Here is a 19,539-nt window from a genome sequence, read left to right as displayed (position 1 = left end):
AGTACCGCGGACCCCCACTTCGAGAACCCCTGGGCGAGGCTACATAATATTCAACCATCTTTCTGTTCAACAAATCCATTTATATCTTCAGCCAGACAGAGACAATTTGTACAATGAGAGAGACTGTTTAGCGGACAAACACTTTGTTGCAATATCAGACAGAGTAAATCCCACACTATGCATTAAACATACTGTTTCAGCCAATCAGCATCCAGGATCTAAACTAACCGGTTTATAAATAAACATATAGCATGAGTAAAAATGGGGGAAAATAATAAATAATTGTATTATTTTGTAGCTGGAATATGAAATGACATGCAGTGGGGTATTATGGGATATATTTGAGTTTTCTTGTCTGCATTGGTCTGCGTCGGCGTTCTTCCGGCTTCCAAGACTCGAACGGAAAGGGGAAAGCCTTGGCTGTGATGCCGCTGGATGATGGCTGCTTTCGGGATCTTAAGTTACGAACACCGGCCCCTGAAGCGGCCACGACTTGGACCTCCGGACGTTTATCCCCAAGACCCAAAGCAAAAAGAGGTCAGATAAACTTAAATCGTTTGTCAAACCAACGTTGCAAAGACAAATGGGCACAAAGAGCCTATTTGGAAATGAGCCCTTAGCTACGCTATGGTTGCTAACGTTAGCTAACGTTAATCCCCCCAGACGGCTATCAGGCCCAAACCAGTCTCTCTAGTAATAACAATGAACAGCTACTTGGCTTGTCAGTTTGCCTGATCGCACTGAAAACACCAACTAGCTAGCTGGCTATCTATCTTGATAGCTTTATATGGGGCTAACGTTAAGTCGTACTTTAGTTAACGCTAGCTAGCTAAATGATACGACAAATATAATTTTGGTTCACTTTCAAATTAACAAATATTTCACGAACCGTTGTTTGCATTTCAAATAACGTTAACTAGCAACACAACTAGGATACATTTGGAGAAGCTTGGGTAGATAGCTAGCTAACGTTAGCCTTATTAGCAACTAGCTAATGTAGGTTAGCTAGTTAAATGTCGTCATTGATGGTCATGATGTATTTAGCTACTTTGACATGTCACTTAACGTTTCTGGCATATATGGAATGGGATCCTAAGACTTAGTAAAACAAATAATAATAATTGCCCAACAACCTCAACTCAATTTGATCATGTAGCTAGCTAGTTACCTAGTTGGCAAAGCAGTCCCCCACTGAGATAATCATTTGTTTTGTAAACAAAGGTGGCGAATGTGGTATCCAGTGTCCAGTACATGTGCTCATTGGGTGACTTCATCAACTGCATGGTTTGAATTTCACAATAGAGAACTAATGTAAATAATTTGTGTTCCAGGATGAATTGACTGCGTTGAATGTGAAGCAAGGATTTAATAATCAACCGGCTGTGTCTGGGGATGAACATGGAAGTGCTAAAAATGTCAACTTCAATCCCTCAAAGGTGATCTTCTACTCATCACTGTTTCTTTGTCATCTGTATCAGACACATGTAGTGAATAATGCATGTTGTAGGATCTCTTGTTCATAGCATACGTTCCTATTACCCAAACAGATTAGTTCAAACTTCAGCAGCATCATTGCAGAGAAGTTGCGCTACAACACATTTCCAGACACAGGCAAACGGAAGCCTCAGGTCAACCAGAAGGACAATTTCTGGCTCGTTACTGCCAGGTCACAGAGCTCTATCAACAACTGGTTTACAGACTTGGCTGGGACTAAACCCCTCACCCAGCTGGCCAAGAAGGTAGGACTTTGTACCAAAACACCCTTGGGGGCACGTTCAGCAGAGCATCACATTGTGATAGAAATATGTTACTGTATGTAAAACAAACAAGACTTTGACATGTAGACTACGGAATCATACTGGCTCTATTCATGCCATTTATATATATATAGTTCCAAAATGTTTGCCTGCTGAACGTGGCCCTATTCTTCCTGTGACCAACTCAAATTTAACCGCAATATGTCTGCCTTGGGAGACTTATACACTATCTTTCTAATATTATTCAAAGTAACTATCTTTCTAATATTATTCAAAGTAACTATGTTGCGATTTATAAGACTGACTTGTAAATTATAAAAAATGTATGTTATTTTTCTGCTGCATCTTCCTTTACTGGGTTTGGGTTTGTGTACCAGGTGCCGATCTTTAGTAAAAAGGAGGAGGTTTTTGGCTACTTGGCCAAGTACACAGTACCTGTGATGCGTTCGGCATGGATGATCAAGATGACCTGTGCGTATCACGCCGCCATCACAGAAACAAAAGTCAAGAAGCGGCACGTGATTGACCCCTGCATAGGTAATCAAGCACTCCTTAAAAAATATATAGCCTAACCATTCTCCCTTGAACAACATCGTTTTTTTTTATGATTGAGCATGTTCCAGCTAGCCCCCTGTGGCCAAAGCTCCTCAATAATGGAACATTCCAATATCCTGAGTGTGTTCACTGCCATTTAGAAAAGATAGGCTGCTACATCTCTAGAATTTTGCTCAGTCATGCTGCATTAACAGGAGCATATGCCACTGGGATGAATTGAACTCTAACTGTATGTTATTTCTGTCTGCACTGCAGAATGGACTCAGATCATCACTAAGTACCTGTGGGAGCAGTTGCAGAAGGTGGCCGAGTTCTACCGCCAGTCTCCCAGCCAGGGCTGTGGCTCCCCCCTCCCGGCCAATCCGGCCGAGGTGGACACGGCCATGAAGCAGTGGGAGTACAACGAGAAGCTGGCCATGTTCATGTTCCAGGTTGGTTGGTCCTTTGGTTTGTCTGTTGTTTTTTGTTGTTTGTTTGCCTGCCTATCTCAGGTTCCACGTCTGTCTCCACCGGGGACCTATGTATTTACCATGTCTGATGCATTTGATAAGCAAAATAAATTTGCTTCAGTTGGTAGAGCATGACCCTTGAAACACCAGGATTGTGGGTTTGATTCCCGGGGCAACCCATGCATCAAATGTATGCAAGTCGCTTTGGTTAAAAGTGCCTGCTAAATGTTATATTATTTTTGATATACAGTGCCTTCGGAGAGTATTCAGACCCCTTGACTTTGGGGAGTTTCTCCAATTCTTCTCTGCAGATGCTCCCAAGTTCTATCAGGTTGGATGGGGGGAGTTACTGCACAGCAATATCAAAATCAAATTTTATTTGTCACATGCTCCGACTACGACAGGTGTGGTAGACCTTACCGTGAAATACTTACTTGCAAGCCTTTAACTAGCAATGCAGTTCAATAAATAGTTAAGAAAATATTTACTAAATAAACGAAAATAAAAATTAACATAATAAAATTACATAACAATAACGTGACTATATACGGGGGTACCGGTACCGAGTCAATGTGCAGGGGTACAGGTTAGTCGAGGTAGTTTGTACATGTAGGTTGGGGTAAAGTGACTGCATAGATAATAAACAGCGAGTAGCAGCAGTGTAAAAACAAAGGAGGTGTCAAAGTAAATAGTCCGGGTGGCCATCTGATTAATTGTTCGGCAGTCTTATAGCTTCGGGGTAGAAGCTGTTAGGGAGCCTTTTGGACCTAGACTTGGAGCTCCGGTACCGTTTGCCGTGCGGTAGCAGAAAGAACAGTCTATGACTTGGGTGCCTTTTCAGTTCTCTCCAGAGATGTTCGATCGGGTTCAAGTCCGGCCTCTGGCTGGGCCACTCAAGGACAGTCATAGATGTGTCCTGAAACCACTCCTGTGTTGTCTTGGCTGTGTGCTTAGTGTCATGGTCCTGTTGGAAGGTGAACCTTCGCCCCAGTCTGAGGTCCTGAGCACTCTGGAGCAGGTTTTTCTTGGTCACCTCCCTGACCAAGGCCCTTCTCCCTCGATTGCTCAGTTTGGCTGGGCGGCCAGCTCTAGAATGAGTCTTGGTGGTTCTAAACGTCTTCCATTTAAGTATGATGGAGGCCACTGTGGTCTTGGGGGACCTTCAATGCTGCAGACATTTTTGGTACCCTTCCCCAGATCTGTGCCTCGACACAATCCTGTCTCGGAGCTCTACGGACAATTCCTTCGACCTCATGGCTTGGTTTTTGCTCTGACATGCACTGTCAACTGTGGGACCTTATATAGACAGGTGTGTGCCTTCCCAAAATGTCCAATCAATTGAATTTACCACAGGTGAACTCTAATCAGGTTTTTAGAAACTTCTCAAGGATGATCAATGGAAACCGGATGCACCTGAGCTCAATTTCGAGTCTCATAGCAAAGGGTCTGAATATTTCTGTTATTTTTTTTATAAATTTGCAAAACTTTCTGAACCTGTTTTCGCTTTGTCATTATGGGGTATTGTGTGAAAATTGCTGAGGATTTTTTTTTTAATCCATTTTAGAATAAGGCTGTAAAGGAACAAAATTAGGAAAAAGTCACATGGTCTGAATACTTTCTGAAGGCACTGAGAGGAAACGTCCTCTCACTGTCAACTGTGTTTATTTTCAGCAAACCCAAAATGTGTAACATTTGTATGAACACAACAAGATTCAACAACTGAGACATGTACTGAACAAGTTCCACAGTGGGGGTCAAAATCAAAAGTAACAGTCAGAATCTGGTGTGACCACCAGCTGCATTAAGTACTGCATTAAGTACCGCAGTGCATCTCCTCACCAGATTTGCCAGTTCTTGCTGCGAGATGTTATATATATACACTGCTCAAAAAAAATAAAGGGAACACTAAATTAACACATCCTAGATCTGAATGAATGAAATATTCGTATTAAATACTTTTTTCTTTACATAGTTGAATGTGCTGACAACAAAATCACACACAAATGATCAATGGAAATCAATTTATCAACCCATGGAGGTCTGGATTTGGAGTCACACTCAAAATTAAAGTGGAAAACCACACTACAGGCTGATCCAACTTTGATGTCCTTAAAACAAGTCAAAATGAGGCTCAGTAGTGTGTGTGGCCTCCACGTGCCTGTATGACCTCCCTACAATGCCTGGGCATGCTCCTGATGAGGTGGCGGATGGTCTCCTGAGGGATCTCCTTCCAGACCTGGACTAAAGCATCCGCCAACTCCTGGACAGTCTGTGGTGCAACGTAGCGTTGGTGGATGGAGCGAGACATGATGTCCCAGGTGTGCTCAATTGGATTCAGGTCTGGGGAACGGGCGAGCCAGTACATAGCATAAATGCCTTCCTCTTGCAGGAACTACTGACACACTCCAGCCACATGATGTCTAGCATTGTCTTGCATTAGGAGGAACCCAGGGCCAACCGCACCAGCATATGGTCTCACAAGGGGTCTGAGGATCTCATCTCAGACCTTATGGCAGTCAGGCTACCTCTGGCGAGCACGTTGAGGGCTGTGCGGCCCCCCAAAGAAATGCCACCCCACATCATGACTCACCCACTGCCAGACCGGTCATGCTGGAGGATGTTGCAGGCAGCAGAACGTTCTCCACGGCGTCTCCAGACTGTCACGTCTGTCACGTGCTCAGTGTGAAGCTGCTTTCATCTGTGAAGAGCACAGGGCGCCAGTGGCAAATTTTCCAATCTTGGTGTTCTCTGGCAAATGCCAAACGTCCCGCACGGTGTTGGGCTGTAAGCACAACCCCCACCTGTGGACATCGGGACCTCATACCACCCTCATGGAGTCTGTTTCTGACCGTTTCAGCAGACACATGCACATTTGTGGCCTGCTGGAGGTCATTTTGCAGTGCTCCTCCTGCTCCTCCTTGCACAAAGGCAGAGGTAGCGGTCCAACTCCCTCCAAAGATTTTCTATGGGGTTGAGATCAGGAGACTGGCTAGGCCACTCCAGGACCTTGAAATGCTTCTTACGAAGCCACTCCTTCGTTGCCCGGGCGGTGTGTTTGGGATCATTGTCATCCTGAAAGACCCAGCCACGTTTCATCTTCAATGCCCTTGCTGATGGAAGGAGGTTTTCACTCAAAATCTCACGATACATGGCCCCATTCATTCTTTCCTTTACACGGATCAGTCGTCCTGGTCCCTTTGCAGAAAAACAGCCCCAAAGCATGATGTTTCCACCCGCATGCTTCACAGTAGGTATGGTGTTCTTTGGATGCAACTCAGCATTCTTTGTCCTCCAAACACGACGAGTTGAGTTTTTACCAAAAAGTTATATTTTTGTTTCATCTGACCATATGACATTCTCCCAATCTTCTTCTGGATCATCCAAATGCTCTCTAGCAAACTTCAGACGGGCCTGGACATGTACTGGCTTAAGCAGGGGGACACGTCTGGCACTGCAGGATTTGAGTCCCTGGCGGCGTAGTGTGTTACTGATGGTAGGCTTTGTTAGATCTTAGATCTTGCGTGGAGCCCCAGATCGAGGGAGATTATCAGTGGTCTTGTATGTCTTCCATTTCCTAATAATTGCTCCCACAGTTGATTTCCTCAAAACAAGCTGCTTAACTATTGCAGATTCAGTCTTCCCAGCCTGGTGCAGGTCTACAATTTTGGATTTTTTTCCCCCTCATTTTGTCTGTCATAGTTGAAGTGTACCTATGATGAAAATTACAGGCCCCTCATCATTTTAAGTGGGAGAACTTGCACAATTGGTGGCTGACTAAATACTTTTTTGCCCCACTGTATATATACGGTATATATATTGGAGTTGTTACTTGGTTAGAATTTTGTGACTTCAATGTTAGCTTTTTGTCATTACACAGCTGCCTGTCTTGGTAGTATAACCCTATTTCACTCTGTCACTGCGTAAGAAAAATAGCAGTAAACAGCTAGCAAGTTAGCTTCTATTTAGAGGGTGAGCCATTCATGTTGTCAACTAAACTATGAGGTAACTGATAAGACAATGTATGCATTTTATGACTTAAGGCCAGATAGAATCACAAGCACAACAAAACAGTTTAGGATTTTTTTTGGGTGATCGTCTCTTGCTCGCCCGCATCATTGTTTACACTGACTAATAGTGAAGTGGAGTAATTGCATAGCGTTAAAGATGCAGTCCGGAATCTTAAGCACAACAAACTTATAAATTGTACCAATTAGGTTTGTAACATATCATACGAATTGCAATAACAACAAAAATGCATGGTGTAACTTATCATAGGAAGTGGATCACGTAGTACACAAAAAACGGGGTCCTGCTTTCGCTCGTGATCGCCACTTTCAAAACGAATGGCTGAAATTATACAAAGTTCTGGAGCATCACTTTAACTTACCATAAATACTTCATGCAGTAGAAGAACAAGCAATTACAAACGGTTGTTTGCTTGTGTCCAGGATGGCATGCTAGATAGACACGAGTTCCTGACGTGGGTGTTGGAATGCTTCGAGAAAGTCCGACCTGGAGAGGATGAGCTTCTGAAGCTGCTGCTGCCCCTCCTGCTACAGGTAATGCCGATATACGATCCCTTTAGCTCCCATCTTAATAATAATTTGGTGGGTGCTTCTATTTGTTCTATTTCACACGTGTATTAATATGCATGTGTGAATTGGAAATGTGGTTTTTGCTTATCCCACTCTCCCCGAGACACCCTCGGAGCAATTAGGGTTAGGTTCCTTGTTCAAGGTCACATCGGCAGATTTTTCACCTTGTCAGCTTTGGGATGCGAACTAGCAACCTTTCAGTTACTGGCCCAATGCTCTAACCGCTAGGCTATCTTTCTCCTAATGCAGTGATGAATTTCATTCTCCATCCAGTAGCAAACCATGTATTTCATGTGGAAGAAGTAACTTGACGAGACACTCAGAGATGTAGTTTATCTTCACTAATCAGGGAAAGTCCAGGTTCTTACATCCTCTAATTATACAATTGGGGACATTAAAAACATATTTTTCAAATTCCTTTTTGTGCAACAATGGTACATTGTTAATGCAACAAATTATCTTGCAGGGTGATGGCAAGCACCAAGTAAAGTAGCAATCTTCTAACAATAACCTATCCAATGAAAATAAATTCTGACATATGCCCTTGGAAGTGCAGTTTAATCTACTTTAAAGAAAATGTTTTTACCTGAGCTGCAGTAAATGTTAAGTTTGAATGCCCCCAACTCTACATCATTGAGGCTGACCTAGCTACCCTCCCCAGTTTTTCCCCTATATTCCATTGCTGTGATTACTTAACAGCTCTGAAGAGTTAGAACTGACATTGTGAGTTGTGTACCCTCCCTCAGTACTCAGGGGGGTTAGAACTGACATTGTGAGTCGTGTCCCCTCCCTCAGTACTCAGGGGGGTTAGAACTGACATTGTGAGTCGTGTCCCCTCCCTCAGTACTCAGGGGGGTTAGAACTGACATTGAGTCGTGTCCCCTCCCTCAGTACTCAGGGGGGTTAGAACTGACATTGAGTCGTGTCCCCTCCCTCACTACTCAGGGGGGTTAGAACTGACATTGTGAGTCGTGTCCCCTCCCTCAGTACTCAGGGGGGTTAGAACTGACATTGAGTCGTGTCCCCTCCCTCACTACTCAGGGGGGTTAGAACTGACATTGAGTCGTGTCCCCTCCCTCACTACTCAGGGGGGTTAGAACTGACATTGTGAGTCGTGTCCCCTCCCTCAGTACTCAGGGGGGTTAGAACTGACATTGAGTCGTGTCCCCTCCCTCAGTACTCAGGGGGGTTAGAACTGACATTGAGTCGTGTCCCCTCCCTCACTACTCAGGGGGGTTAGAACTGACATTGAGTCGTGTCCCCTCCCTCACTACTCAGGGGGGTTAGAACTGACATTGTGAGTTGTGTCCCCTCCCTCACTACTCAGGGGGGTTAGAACTGACATTGTGAGTTGTGTCCCCTCCCTCACTACTCAGGGGGGTTAGAACTGACATTGTGAGTTGTCCCCTCCCTCACTACTCAGGGGGGTTAGAACTGACATTGTGAGTTGTGTCCCCTCCCTCACTACTCAGGGGGGTTAGAACTGACATTGTGAGTCGTGTCCCCTCCCTCACTATTCAGGGGGGTTAGAACTGACATTGTGAGTCGTGTCCCCTCCCTCACTACTCAGGGGGGTTAGAACTGACATTGTGAGTCGTGTCCCCTCCCTCAGTACTCAGGGGGTTAGAACTGACATTGAGTCGTGTCCCCTCCCTCACTACTCAGGGGGGTTAGAACTGACATTGTGAGTCGTGTCCCCTCCCTCACTACTCAGGGGGGTTAGAACTGACATTGTGAGTCGTGTCCCCTCCCTCACTACTCAGGGGGGTTAGAACTGACATTGTGAGTCGTGTCCCCTCCCTCAGTACTCAGGGGGGTTAGAACTGACATTGAGTCGTGTCCCCTCCCTCACTACTCAGGGGGGTTAGAACTGACATTGTGAGTCGTGTCCCCTCCCTCACTACTCAGGGGGGTTAGAACTGACATTGTGAGTCGTGTCCCCTCCCTCACTACTCAGGGGGGTTAGAACTGACATTGTGAGTCGTGTTCCCTCCCTCAGTACTCAGGGGAGTTCGTGCTGTCGGCCTACCTGTCTCGGAGACTGGCCTACTTCTGCACGCGACGTCTCAACCTGCTGCTAAGCGACGGGAGCCTGGGACCCGGCTCCGGGGGGCACCCGGCACACAGCATCCTGGCACAGGCGGGGAACACCCTGCCCCCCACACCCACCTCCCAGCCCACGGGGGGCAACCAACCCCAGACCCCCTTCACAGACTTCTATATCTGCCCTCAACACAGGCCCTTGGTGTTTGGGCTCAGCTGCATGCTACAGGTACAAACACACGGAATAGCCTTTCCACTGAATTGAATGGATTGTCTGCTACTGCAGTACTATTACACTGCTATTAATATGACTGTTGAGTCATGAGGCTAGAATAGTAAAAACTATTACACTACTATTAATGGTATTGTTAAGCCATGGGGCTAGTATAGTAAGTACATGGCTATGTTGGTAAACTAGCTCTGGTTACATTATCAAGTTTGGGATTGTTCCTGATAATTCTATTGTAGATGACATTTTTCCTGATTTCCCATATTGTCAATCACATCCCTGAATTCTTCTTTTGCTGGTCTTGGTTTCATCAGAGTATCGTGCTGTGCTGTCCCAGTGCCCTGGTGTGGCACTACTCTCTGACAGACAGCCGGAACAAGACTGGTTCCCCACTGGACCTACTCCCCATATCCCCGTCCAATCTGCCCATGCCAGGGGGCAACAGCACCTTTACACAGCAGGTAAGGCCCAGAGTCTGGTTCCTGTCAAGGTTTCTTCCCGCCTTGGAAGATATTCCATGCCACTGTACCTTTGGCATTGGCTTTATATTGTTTGGGTTAAGACTAATATATTTGTGGTTTAGATTATGACTAATGTATTTGGGTTTTGGATTATGACTAATGCATTTGGGTTTTGGATTATGACTAATGCATTTGGGTTTTGGATTATGACTAATGCATTTGGGTTTTGGATTATGACTAATGCATTTGGGTTTTGGATTATGACTAATGCATTTGGGTTTTGGATTATGACTAATGCATTTGGGTTTTGGATTATGACTAATGCATTTGGGGGGTTGGATTATGACTAATGCATTTGGGGGGTTGGATTATGACTAATGCATTTGGGTTTTGGATTATGACTAATGCATTTGGGGGTTGGATTATGACTAATGCATTTGGGTTTTGGATTATGACTAATGCATTTGGGTTTTGGATTATGACTAATGCATTTGGGGGTTGGATTATGGCTAATGCATTTGGGGGTTGGATTATGACTAATGCATTTGGGTTTTGGATTATGACTAATGCATTTGGGGGGTTGGATTATGGCTAATGCATTTGGGTTTTGGATTATGGCTAATGCATTTGGGTTTTGGATTATGACTAATGCATTTGGGGGGTTGGATTATGACTAATGCATTTGGGGGGTTGGATTATGGCTAATGCATTTGGGGGGTTGGATTATGGCTAATGCATTTGGGGGTTGGATTATGGCTAATGCATTTGGGTTTTGGATTATGACTAATGCATTTGGGGGTTGGATTATGGCTAATGCATTTGGGTTTTGGATTATGACTCATGCATTTGGGGGGTTGGATTATGACTAATGCATTTGGGGGGTTGGATTATGGCTAATGCATTTGGGTTTTGGATTATGACTAATGCATTTGGGGGTTGGATTATGGCTAATGCATTTGGGGGGTTGGATTATGACTAATGCATTTGTCAGTTGATTGATTGAATGCCTTCAACGCGCTGACAGGTTGACATCATTGCATGCCTATTGACTTTGTCTTCTCAGTCGTCCCGTCTGCTTATCTCAGTCTTATCTGTGCTTTTACCTCAGGTCCGTGCAAAGGTCAGAGAAATAGAGGAGCAGGTCAAGGACAGAGGGCAGGCTGTGGAGTTCCGCTGGTCCTTTGATAAATGTCAGGAGACAACTGCTGGTAAGGAAACTGCTCCTTTATGATTACATCAATAACACCTGTAAAATGACATGACATTTCATCCAGACAATGACTAAATGGGCTGGTTTCCCAGACGAAGATTAAGACTAGTCCTGGACTAATAATCTAATTCAACAGAGATTCTCCACTGAGCATGCTTTATAGCCCAGCACTAGGCTTCATCTTTGTCTGGGAAACTGGCCCTGGATGTATAAGGAAAAGGTAAATTAGTAACATTTTGTGTTTTACTTGCTTTTGCCAGGCTTCACCATTGGAAGGGTCCTACACACCCTGGAGGTTCTAGACAACCACAGTTTTGAGAAGTCAGACTTCAGCAACTCCCTGGATTCCCTTTACAACCGCATCTTCGGCTCGGGCCAGAGCAAAGACGGCCACGAGGTAAAGATGTTTTCTCTTAGATGACCACTCTTGCATATGTCAAGTCTGAAGACTTCAAAGGCCCAGTGCAGTTAAAATGTGATTTTTTTCCCCTGTTTTTTATATATCTCACACACAGTGCATTTGGAAAGTATTCAGACCCCTTGACTTTTTCCATATTTTCTTACGTTACAGCCTTATTCTAAAATGTATTAAATAGTTTCTTCCCTCATCAATCTACACATAATACCCCATAATGACAAATCTAAAACAGGTTTTTAGAAATGTTTGCAAATGTATAAAAAACATTACTTATCACATTTACATAAGTGTTCAGACTCTTTACTCAGTACTTTGTGGAAGCACCGTTGACAGTGATTACAACCTCGAGTCTTCTTGGGTATGATGCTTTTAGCTTGGCACACCTGTTTGGGGAGTTTCTCCCATTCTTCTCTGCAGATTCTCTCAAGCTCTTGTCAAGTTGGATGGGGAGTGTAACTGCACAGCTACTTTCAGGTCTCCAGAGATGTTCGATTGGGTTCAAGTCTGGGCTCTGACTGGGCCACTCAAGAACATTCAGAGATTTGTCCCGAAGCCACTCTTGCATTGCCTTGGCTGTGTGCTTAGGGTCATTGTCCTGTTGGAATGTGAACCATCGCCCCAGTAAGGTCCTGAGCGCGCTGAAGCAGGTTTTCATCAAGGATCTCTCTGTACTTTGCTCCATTTCCTCCAGATGTGACACTTGGCATTCAACCAAAGAGTTCAATCTTGGTTTCATCAGACCAAAAAATCTTGTTTCTCAGAGTCTTTTAGGTGCCTTTTGGCAAACTCCAAGCAGGCTGTCATGTGCCTTTTACTGAGGAGTGGCTTCCGTCTGGCCACTCTACCATAAAGGCCTGATTGGTAGAGCGCTGCAGAGATGGTTGTCCTTCTGGAATGTTCTCCCATCTCCATAGAGGAACTCTGGAGCTCTGTGAGAGTGACCATTGGGTTCTTGGTCACCTCCCTGACCAAGGTCCTTCTCCCCCGATTGCTCAGTTTGGCCAGGCGGCCAGTTCCAGGAAGATTCTTGGTGGTTACAAACTTCCATTTAAAAATGGAGGCCACTGTGTTCTTGCGGACCCTCAATGCTGCAGAATGTTTTTGGTACCCTTCCGCAGATCTGTGCCTTTACACAATCCCTTTTCAGAGCTCTACGGACAAATAATTCGACCTCATGGCTAGGTTTTTTCTCTGACGTGCTCCATTTCTAGTTTCATAGCAAAATGGCTGAATACTTATGTAAATACTTTTACATTTTTAAATTATTGTTGTCAAAAATTTCTAGCGCCATTTTCACTTTGTCATTATGTGGTATTGGGGGTGGTATTTAATACATTTTAGAATAAGGCTGTAACGTAACCAAATGTGTAAAAAGTAAATATTTTTATACTTTCCTGAAGGAAATTCGTGTTTGATAAATGTCCCTTTGCTAAGAAGTTATTTTTGTTTCTTTTTGACCATTTTAATTTGAAACAATCACTTGATGCCCAGAAATTATTTTGATATTGAGATAAAAATAGCTGCATTGGACCTTGAATGGTTTTCAATCACATATGAAAAGGCAAAATGTCAAGTGTGAACAAGAGGCCAACTAACACCATCTGGCCCTAACCATTACTGTAGATCACATAGAATTTCTTCTTCTGGAGACAATGAACTGTATTCTTATAGAAACACTACTTAGATGGACCCAGGCTTCCGTGCTGTATGGTCTTCTTCCTGACCTGTTTCTCTCTATTTAGATGTCCCCTGATGACGATGCCGTGGTGACCCTGCTGTGTGAGTGGGCGGTGTGCTGCAAGAGGTCTGGCCGTCACAGGGCCATGGTGGTGGCCAAGCTGCTGGAGAAGAGACAGGCAGAGATCGAAGCCGAGGTGAGACAGTGGCCCACGCTCTCGTGCACATACACATTTCCGATTCATGACTACAGCACTGTGACTGCCCCACAGTGACGCCTTGTCACTCGGCCACAGCTTTTCCTGAGTATTCTCAAGGATACTTCTTGCCTTCTTTCTTGTCTCGTGAGAACAGGTCTCTCTTGCAAAAGAGATCTTAATCCCGAGATTTCACCTGTGTAAATAAAGGATGAAGATGGCCACAGCCTTTAATAACAAGATTCTGAATTGTTTTAGAAGATGTGAGGTGTAGGTTTTTGTATTTCCTCATGGCTATTGTTGTGTGCAATGCTGTCTCAATCCATATAATTAAATTGTATTCCCTGCAAACGTGTGTATACAAAACTGAAGAAACTATTGTTCAAATGTTATACCATGCTTATCACAGATGTAAGGGATATTTGCTCAATGGCAGTGGTTCTCAGGCTGTGTGTGTGCTTGTCTGTGTTCACAGAGATGCGGCGAGTCGGAGGTGGTGGATGAGAAAGGCTCAGTTTCATCAGGATCTCTCTCGGCGGCCACCCTGCCTGTGTTTCAAGACGTGCTCCTGCAGTTCCTGGACACCCAGGCCCCCATGCTCAGTGAGTCTGCCCTTCACTTCACTTGTAGTCAATTATATTCCCTTATTTGGGTTGTCTGCGGCTGCTTCCCAAATCACACCCTATTCCCTATAATGTAAGGTGTCTACCCACTCTGCCCAGATTTCCTACCTTAATACTTCTGATAAGCACTGAGCTCTCTTGACAGAGTGGTGCGCTTTCTCGCAGAGACTTTTGAGGATTCTACATGTTGTGGTGTTCGTCTGCAAAGTTGTTTCCGCTGGTCGCAAAAAGCCAAATTAACATGAGACAAACTGAATTAAATGTAAAAGGCTTTGAAAATGAAAAGCTAGCTGTATGCTCAGTGCTCCGTTGGTGTTTCACAAATGTTTTTCTGAGAAATCTTTGAAATCATTAATATGAAAAGTGAATACTAGAATATGAAAATGTATATATTTCCACTATACTGTTCTATGTCCTCTGGGTTTGAGAAGAAAGATGAGTTCCACTTTGAGCCTATCCGTTAGCCTTAATTCTTCCACAGCATCCAGCCCAGATGACGCAATACTATTTTCCAGATTTTTTTTTAAAACATTTTTTTTTCTCTGACCTCAATTGATTTAGTCACTCTAATTTTAGCCATCCTACAAGAGTAAAAATGTTACCCATTTTTGGTTAAACACCATATATAATGCTCTACTTTTGATTAGGGCCCATAGGGGCACTTGACCACAGCTCAATGGGTCCTGGTCAAAAGTAGTGCACTATATAGGGAATATAGGGTCCCATTTATGAGCCCGCTAGGCTCTCTGCATCTCCTGATTCCAGCACTCTTTTGGATTTAGTCTGCCCAGCGGTTGAGTTGTTATGCACTACTATGGGTTTGGGACTTGAGCTGTACTGTACTGCGCTGGCCTGGTTACACATCCACCATAGTGCTTAAAAGCACAATGGTGAAAATGTAAAAATCCACAACAGCACAGTATGGATCAGGTCAGCAACATAGTGGGAAAAGGGTATTGGTGTTGAGTAGGGTGAAAGAAATCCAGGTTAGAAGATTCCTGGATGGAATAAGCAGAAACTTATGGAATTCCCCACAGGTATTTCTGGAAAACCTGCGAGTTTTTGGAATGTTACCCAAATTTTACAACCTTAGTGTTGGGTTAGCATGGCACACAGGGTCCTGTGTGGCTCAGTTATCAGAGTATGGTGCTTGCGAAGTCACGTTCAATTACCGCTTTAGCCACCCAATATGAAAATGTATGTGTGCACTACTGTTGGTCGCTTTGGATCAAAGTGTCTGTTAAAGATGATATTATAAAGGTTATGACTGGTCTCTTACTTACTGCTGGTAATGCTGGAGTGTATAGTGACAAACTATCCCCATATGTCCCTTCTCAGCGGAGGCAGGCAACGAGAGCGAGCGTGTGGAGTTCTCTAACCTGGTGCTGCTCTTCTGCGAGCTCATCCGCCACGACGTCTTCTCTCACAACATCTACATGTGCACGCTCATCTCCCGCGGTGACCTGGCCTCTGACTCTCACCTGCCCCGCCCCCGTTCCCCTAGTGATGAGCCTTCAGACGAATCAGAGCGCAAAGAGCAGGATGCAGGCAGCAGCGTCAAGAACGAGGCATGTTATGTGGTGGCAGCTGTGCTAGTGTCCACAATGTATCATCAGTAGTTACTCACTGCTTTTGAATTGATTTTGGAATGAAATGTGTACTTTTCTTTATACAGGACACTGGTCTTTCCGAGTTAATGGAGATCGATCACAACTCGAGCGCTAATTTCGATGAGGTAGGTGTATATGCATCATGCCAGTAGAAGTGGGCAGCTAATGTGTACTAGTGAATATTGTCCCTGGCACAACTATATAGTATTCTTACCTGTGCTCCATCAGACTGTCCCATTGACCGTGTGCTGTGTGCAGCCCTATTAACTTGAGCTGTCTCTTTTTTCTCTTTTTTTGTAGATGTTTTCTCCCCCCACTCACTGTGAGTCAAAGGGCAGCCCCTCTCCCGAGAAGCCTGCCCCGGAACAGGAAGGGAAGGGCGCCTGCAAAGACAAGGCCCTGGATCCTGCCTTCCCATTGGTGTACGAGCAACCCCGCCACATCCAATACGCTACCCACTTCCCCATCCCCCAGGTAAGCAGCCCTGAGAGAGGCTTTGACTCAGCTCTAACACGCAGATGGAATTCAATCTGGGTCATCAGTGCAACTGTAGACCACGATAGCCTTCTGAGCTAAAGCCCAGGCTCTGGGTGCTTTATAGTTTCAGACAAGTTTACTTATCACCACAGCAAAGCTTAGTGAACTACCGCAGCTACATTGGGACTGGTTGTTGGTCTAACTCAAGGCAATTTTAGCCCTTCAAGCTTAAACACACATTTTCAGCTTCCTAGCGTTGCTTTGCACCCAACCTCAACTACATAGCCTATGCAAAAATTGACTCACTTGACACAATTGGCCCTCTAAACAAAAGACAGACCTCAGGTGACTCATAACAACTGGGTGGCTCTGTGAACTACCTCCACTATGCATGTATTGACTCACTCCTTGACAGTTAGCCTTCTGAGCTAATGTCTAGGCATTAGCTATTAGTGCCGGCCTAAGTCCTCAGATCTCAGGCAATGTGAACTACCTCCACTACATAATGCACAGTGCACACATTGACTGACTTGTCATCGTCCCTAGGAGGAGAGTGCCAGTCACGAGTGTAACCAGCGACTGGTGGTGCTCTACGGCGTGGGCAAGCAGCGAGACGAAGCGAGGCACGCCATCAAGAAAATCACCAAAGACATCTTGAAGGTGCTCAACCGCAAAAGCACAGCAGAGACCGGTAAGAACAGTACTAGTTCCAGTTCTTATTTGACTCTTGTTTTTAATGACCTCATCTATGGGCCTTCTGTTTTCCCCGGAGCAATATGGCCTGTCAGTTTCTTTCTGCTGTTGCTTTTAGAATTGTTCACGTAGAGAGAAAGACTATGCTCGTTCTGGAAACTCCCGGCTTTGACATGAATTTGAGCACCAGTCGTGACGCGCAACCATAGATTTATTGAGTGAGGTTGTATATTCCCACAACTCTCAGCAGATGTGCCCCCTGTCTATCACATTACAGATACTGTTTGAGCAGATTGCAGTGAGACGTTATTTTGTTAACTTTGTTTTTGATGGACGCTGTGCCAGTTTTTAATGCCTCACAAACGGCACCCTATTCCCACTACTTAAAGTAGTGCACTATGTAGGGAATAGGGTACCATTTGAGAGAGTCTGCTGTTACATCTGCCTCCATCTGATCCCTTCAATAACATTTCCCAAGTTGAAAACTTTCCTCAGAAACCGTTCTCTTCTCCAACACTCTTTCCTCTCTGTTCTTCATTATTGAACACAGGATTTTTGACGATTGACTCCAGGGCTAACATCCTATATTCAATATTCATTTCCACCCTGTCCAATTTCTATGCTAGTAGCTGTAATTTGCTGCCACTCATCTTATCTCTCTTAGCATGTGACATTAACAAGGGGGATTTGAGAAGTTATAATTATGCAGCCTAAAGGGCTTTTTTCTTATGTCATTCAAGTCATTTATGTTCAGCCATATTCCTGCTTAGGAGTTGAGCAGATGGCCTTCTGGTTACAAGGCCATTTCCCTTGTGCTTTGCATAACCTTCTCTGTTCCTTTTTAGATTTTAAGCCATTTGAACATTGTCATTATAATGTGAACTTCGAAAGTGAAAGATCTTGAATGTGACATTTAATCCATTGTAGAATATTTTCCCTCAATCTGCACACGATACCCCATGATGACAAAGCAAAAACAGGTTTAGAAATTTAAAAAATATATAAAACGTAACACATTTGCATAAGCATTCAGACCCTTTACTCAGTAATTTTTTGAAGTACCTTACAGCCTCGGGTCTTTTTGAAGCAATTACAGCCTCGGGTGTTCTTGGGTATGACGCTACAAGCTTGGCACACCTGTATTTGGGGAGTTTCTCCCTTCTCTGCAGATCCCCTCAAGCTCTGTCAGGTTGGATGGGGAGCGTCGCTGCACAGCTATTTTCAGGTCTCCAGAGATGTTTGATCGGGTTCAAGTCTGGGTTCTGGCTGGGCCACTCAAGGACATTGAAACTTGTTGCGAAGCCACTCCTGCATGGTCTTGGCAGTGTGCTTAGGGTCGTTGTCCTTTTTGAAGGTGAACCTTCGCCCCAGTCAGGTCCCGAGTGCTCTGGAGCAGGGTTTCATCAAGGATCTCTCTGTACTTTGCTCTGTTCATCTTTCCCTCAAGACTAACTAGTCTCCCAGTCCCTGCCGCTGAAAAACATGCTGCCACCACCATGCTTCACCGTAGGGATGGTGCCGGTTTTCCTCTAGATGTGACGCTCGGCATTCAGACCAAAGAGTTCAATCTTGGTTTCATCCGACCAGATAATCTTGTTTCTCATGGTCTGAGAGTCCTTTAGGTGCCTTTTGGCAAACTCCAGGCAATCTATCATGTGCCTTTTACTGAGGAGTGGCTTCCGTCTGACCGCTCTACCGTAAAGGCTTGATTTGTGGAGTGCTGCAGAAAAAGTTGTCCTTGGAACTCTGGAGCTCTGTCAGAGTGACCATCAGGTTCTTGGTTACCTCCCTAACCAAGGCCCTTCTTCCCCGATTGCTCAGTTTGGCAGGTCGGCCAGCTCCAGGAAGATTCTTGGTGGTTCCAAACTTCTTCCAATTAAGAATGATGGAGGCCACTGTTCTTGGGGACCCTCAATCCCACAAATGTTTTTTGTACCCTACCCCAGATCTGTGCCTCGACACAATCCTGTCTCTGCGCTCTACGGACAATTCCTTCAACCTCATGGCTTGGTTTTTGCTCTGACTTGGAATGTCAACGGGGACCTTTTACAAGTGTGTGCCTTTCCAAATCATGTCCAATCAATTGAATTTACCACAGGTGGACTCCAATCAAGGATGATCAATGGAAACAGGATTCACCTGAGCTAAATTCCGAGTCTCATAGCAAAGTGTCTAAATACACTGCTCAAAAAAATAAAGGGAACACTAAAATAACACATCCTAGATCTGAATGAATTAAATATTCTTATTATATACTTTTTTCTTTACATAGTTGAATGTGCTGACAACAAAATCACACAAATGATCAATGAAAATCAAATTTATCAACCCATTGGCGGTCTGGATTTGGAGTCACACTCAAAATTAAAGTGGAAAACCACAATACAGGCTGATCCAACTTTGATGTAATGTCCTTAAAACAAGTCAAAATGAGGCTCAGTAGTGTGTGTGGCCTCCACGTGCCTGTATGACCTCCCTACAACGCCTGGGCATGCTCCTGATGAGGTGGCGGATGGTCTCCTGAGGGATCTCCTCCCAGACCTGG

At 44.6% G+C, this 19,539-nt stretch overlaps 1 protein-coding gene across 1 annotated transcript in view; it reads left to right on the top strand.

Moving 5' to 3' along the window:
- The first annotated feature begins 365 nt into the window (after positions 1 to 365).
- Positions 366 to 19,539, top strand: part of LOC118384046 (mediator of RNA polymerase II transcription subunit 12-like) — a 44,696-nt gene continuing 25,522 nt past the window's right edge. Inside the window, exons 1-16 of the mRNA XM_052512535.1 lie at positions 366 to 537; positions 1,332 to 1,436; positions 1,548 to 1,739; positions 2,135 to 2,294; positions 2,568 to 2,743; positions 7,210 to 7,320; positions 9,356 to 9,628; positions 9,943 to 10,089; positions 11,198 to 11,297; positions 11,560 to 11,696; positions 13,460 to 13,591; positions 14,067 to 14,193; positions 15,553 to 15,782; positions 15,890 to 15,949; positions 16,125 to 16,298; positions 16,848 to 16,992. Of these exons, the coding sequence (XP_052368495.1) occupies positions 436 to 537; positions 1,332 to 1,436; positions 1,548 to 1,739; positions 2,135 to 2,294; positions 2,568 to 2,743; positions 7,210 to 7,320; positions 9,356 to 9,628; positions 9,943 to 10,089; positions 11,198 to 11,297; positions 11,560 to 11,696; positions 13,460 to 13,591; positions 14,067 to 14,193; positions 15,553 to 15,782; positions 15,890 to 15,949; positions 16,125 to 16,298; positions 16,848 to 16,992 (2,371 nt within the window). The 5' untranslated portion in view covers positions 366 to 435. The remainder of the gene's footprint in view (positions 538 to 1,331; positions 1,437 to 1,547; positions 1,740 to 2,134; positions 2,295 to 2,567; positions 2,744 to 7,209; positions 7,321 to 9,355; positions 9,629 to 9,942; positions 10,090 to 11,197; positions 11,298 to 11,559; positions 11,697 to 13,459; positions 13,592 to 14,066; positions 14,194 to 15,552; positions 15,783 to 15,889; positions 15,950 to 16,124; positions 16,299 to 16,847; positions 16,993 to 19,539) is intronic.

The sequence above is a fragment of the Oncorhynchus keta genome, chromosome 4 (genome assembly GCF_023373465.1).
Source record: "Oncorhynchus keta strain PuntledgeMale-10-30-2019 chromosome 4, Oket_V2, whole genome shotgun sequence".
NCBI classification, from domain to species: Eukaryota; Metazoa; Chordata; class Actinopteri; order Salmoniformes; family Salmonidae; genus Oncorhynchus; species Oncorhynchus keta.
The sequence above is the reverse complement of the archived record's forward strand: the minus strand, read 5'-3'. Positions and strand labels throughout refer to the sequence as shown.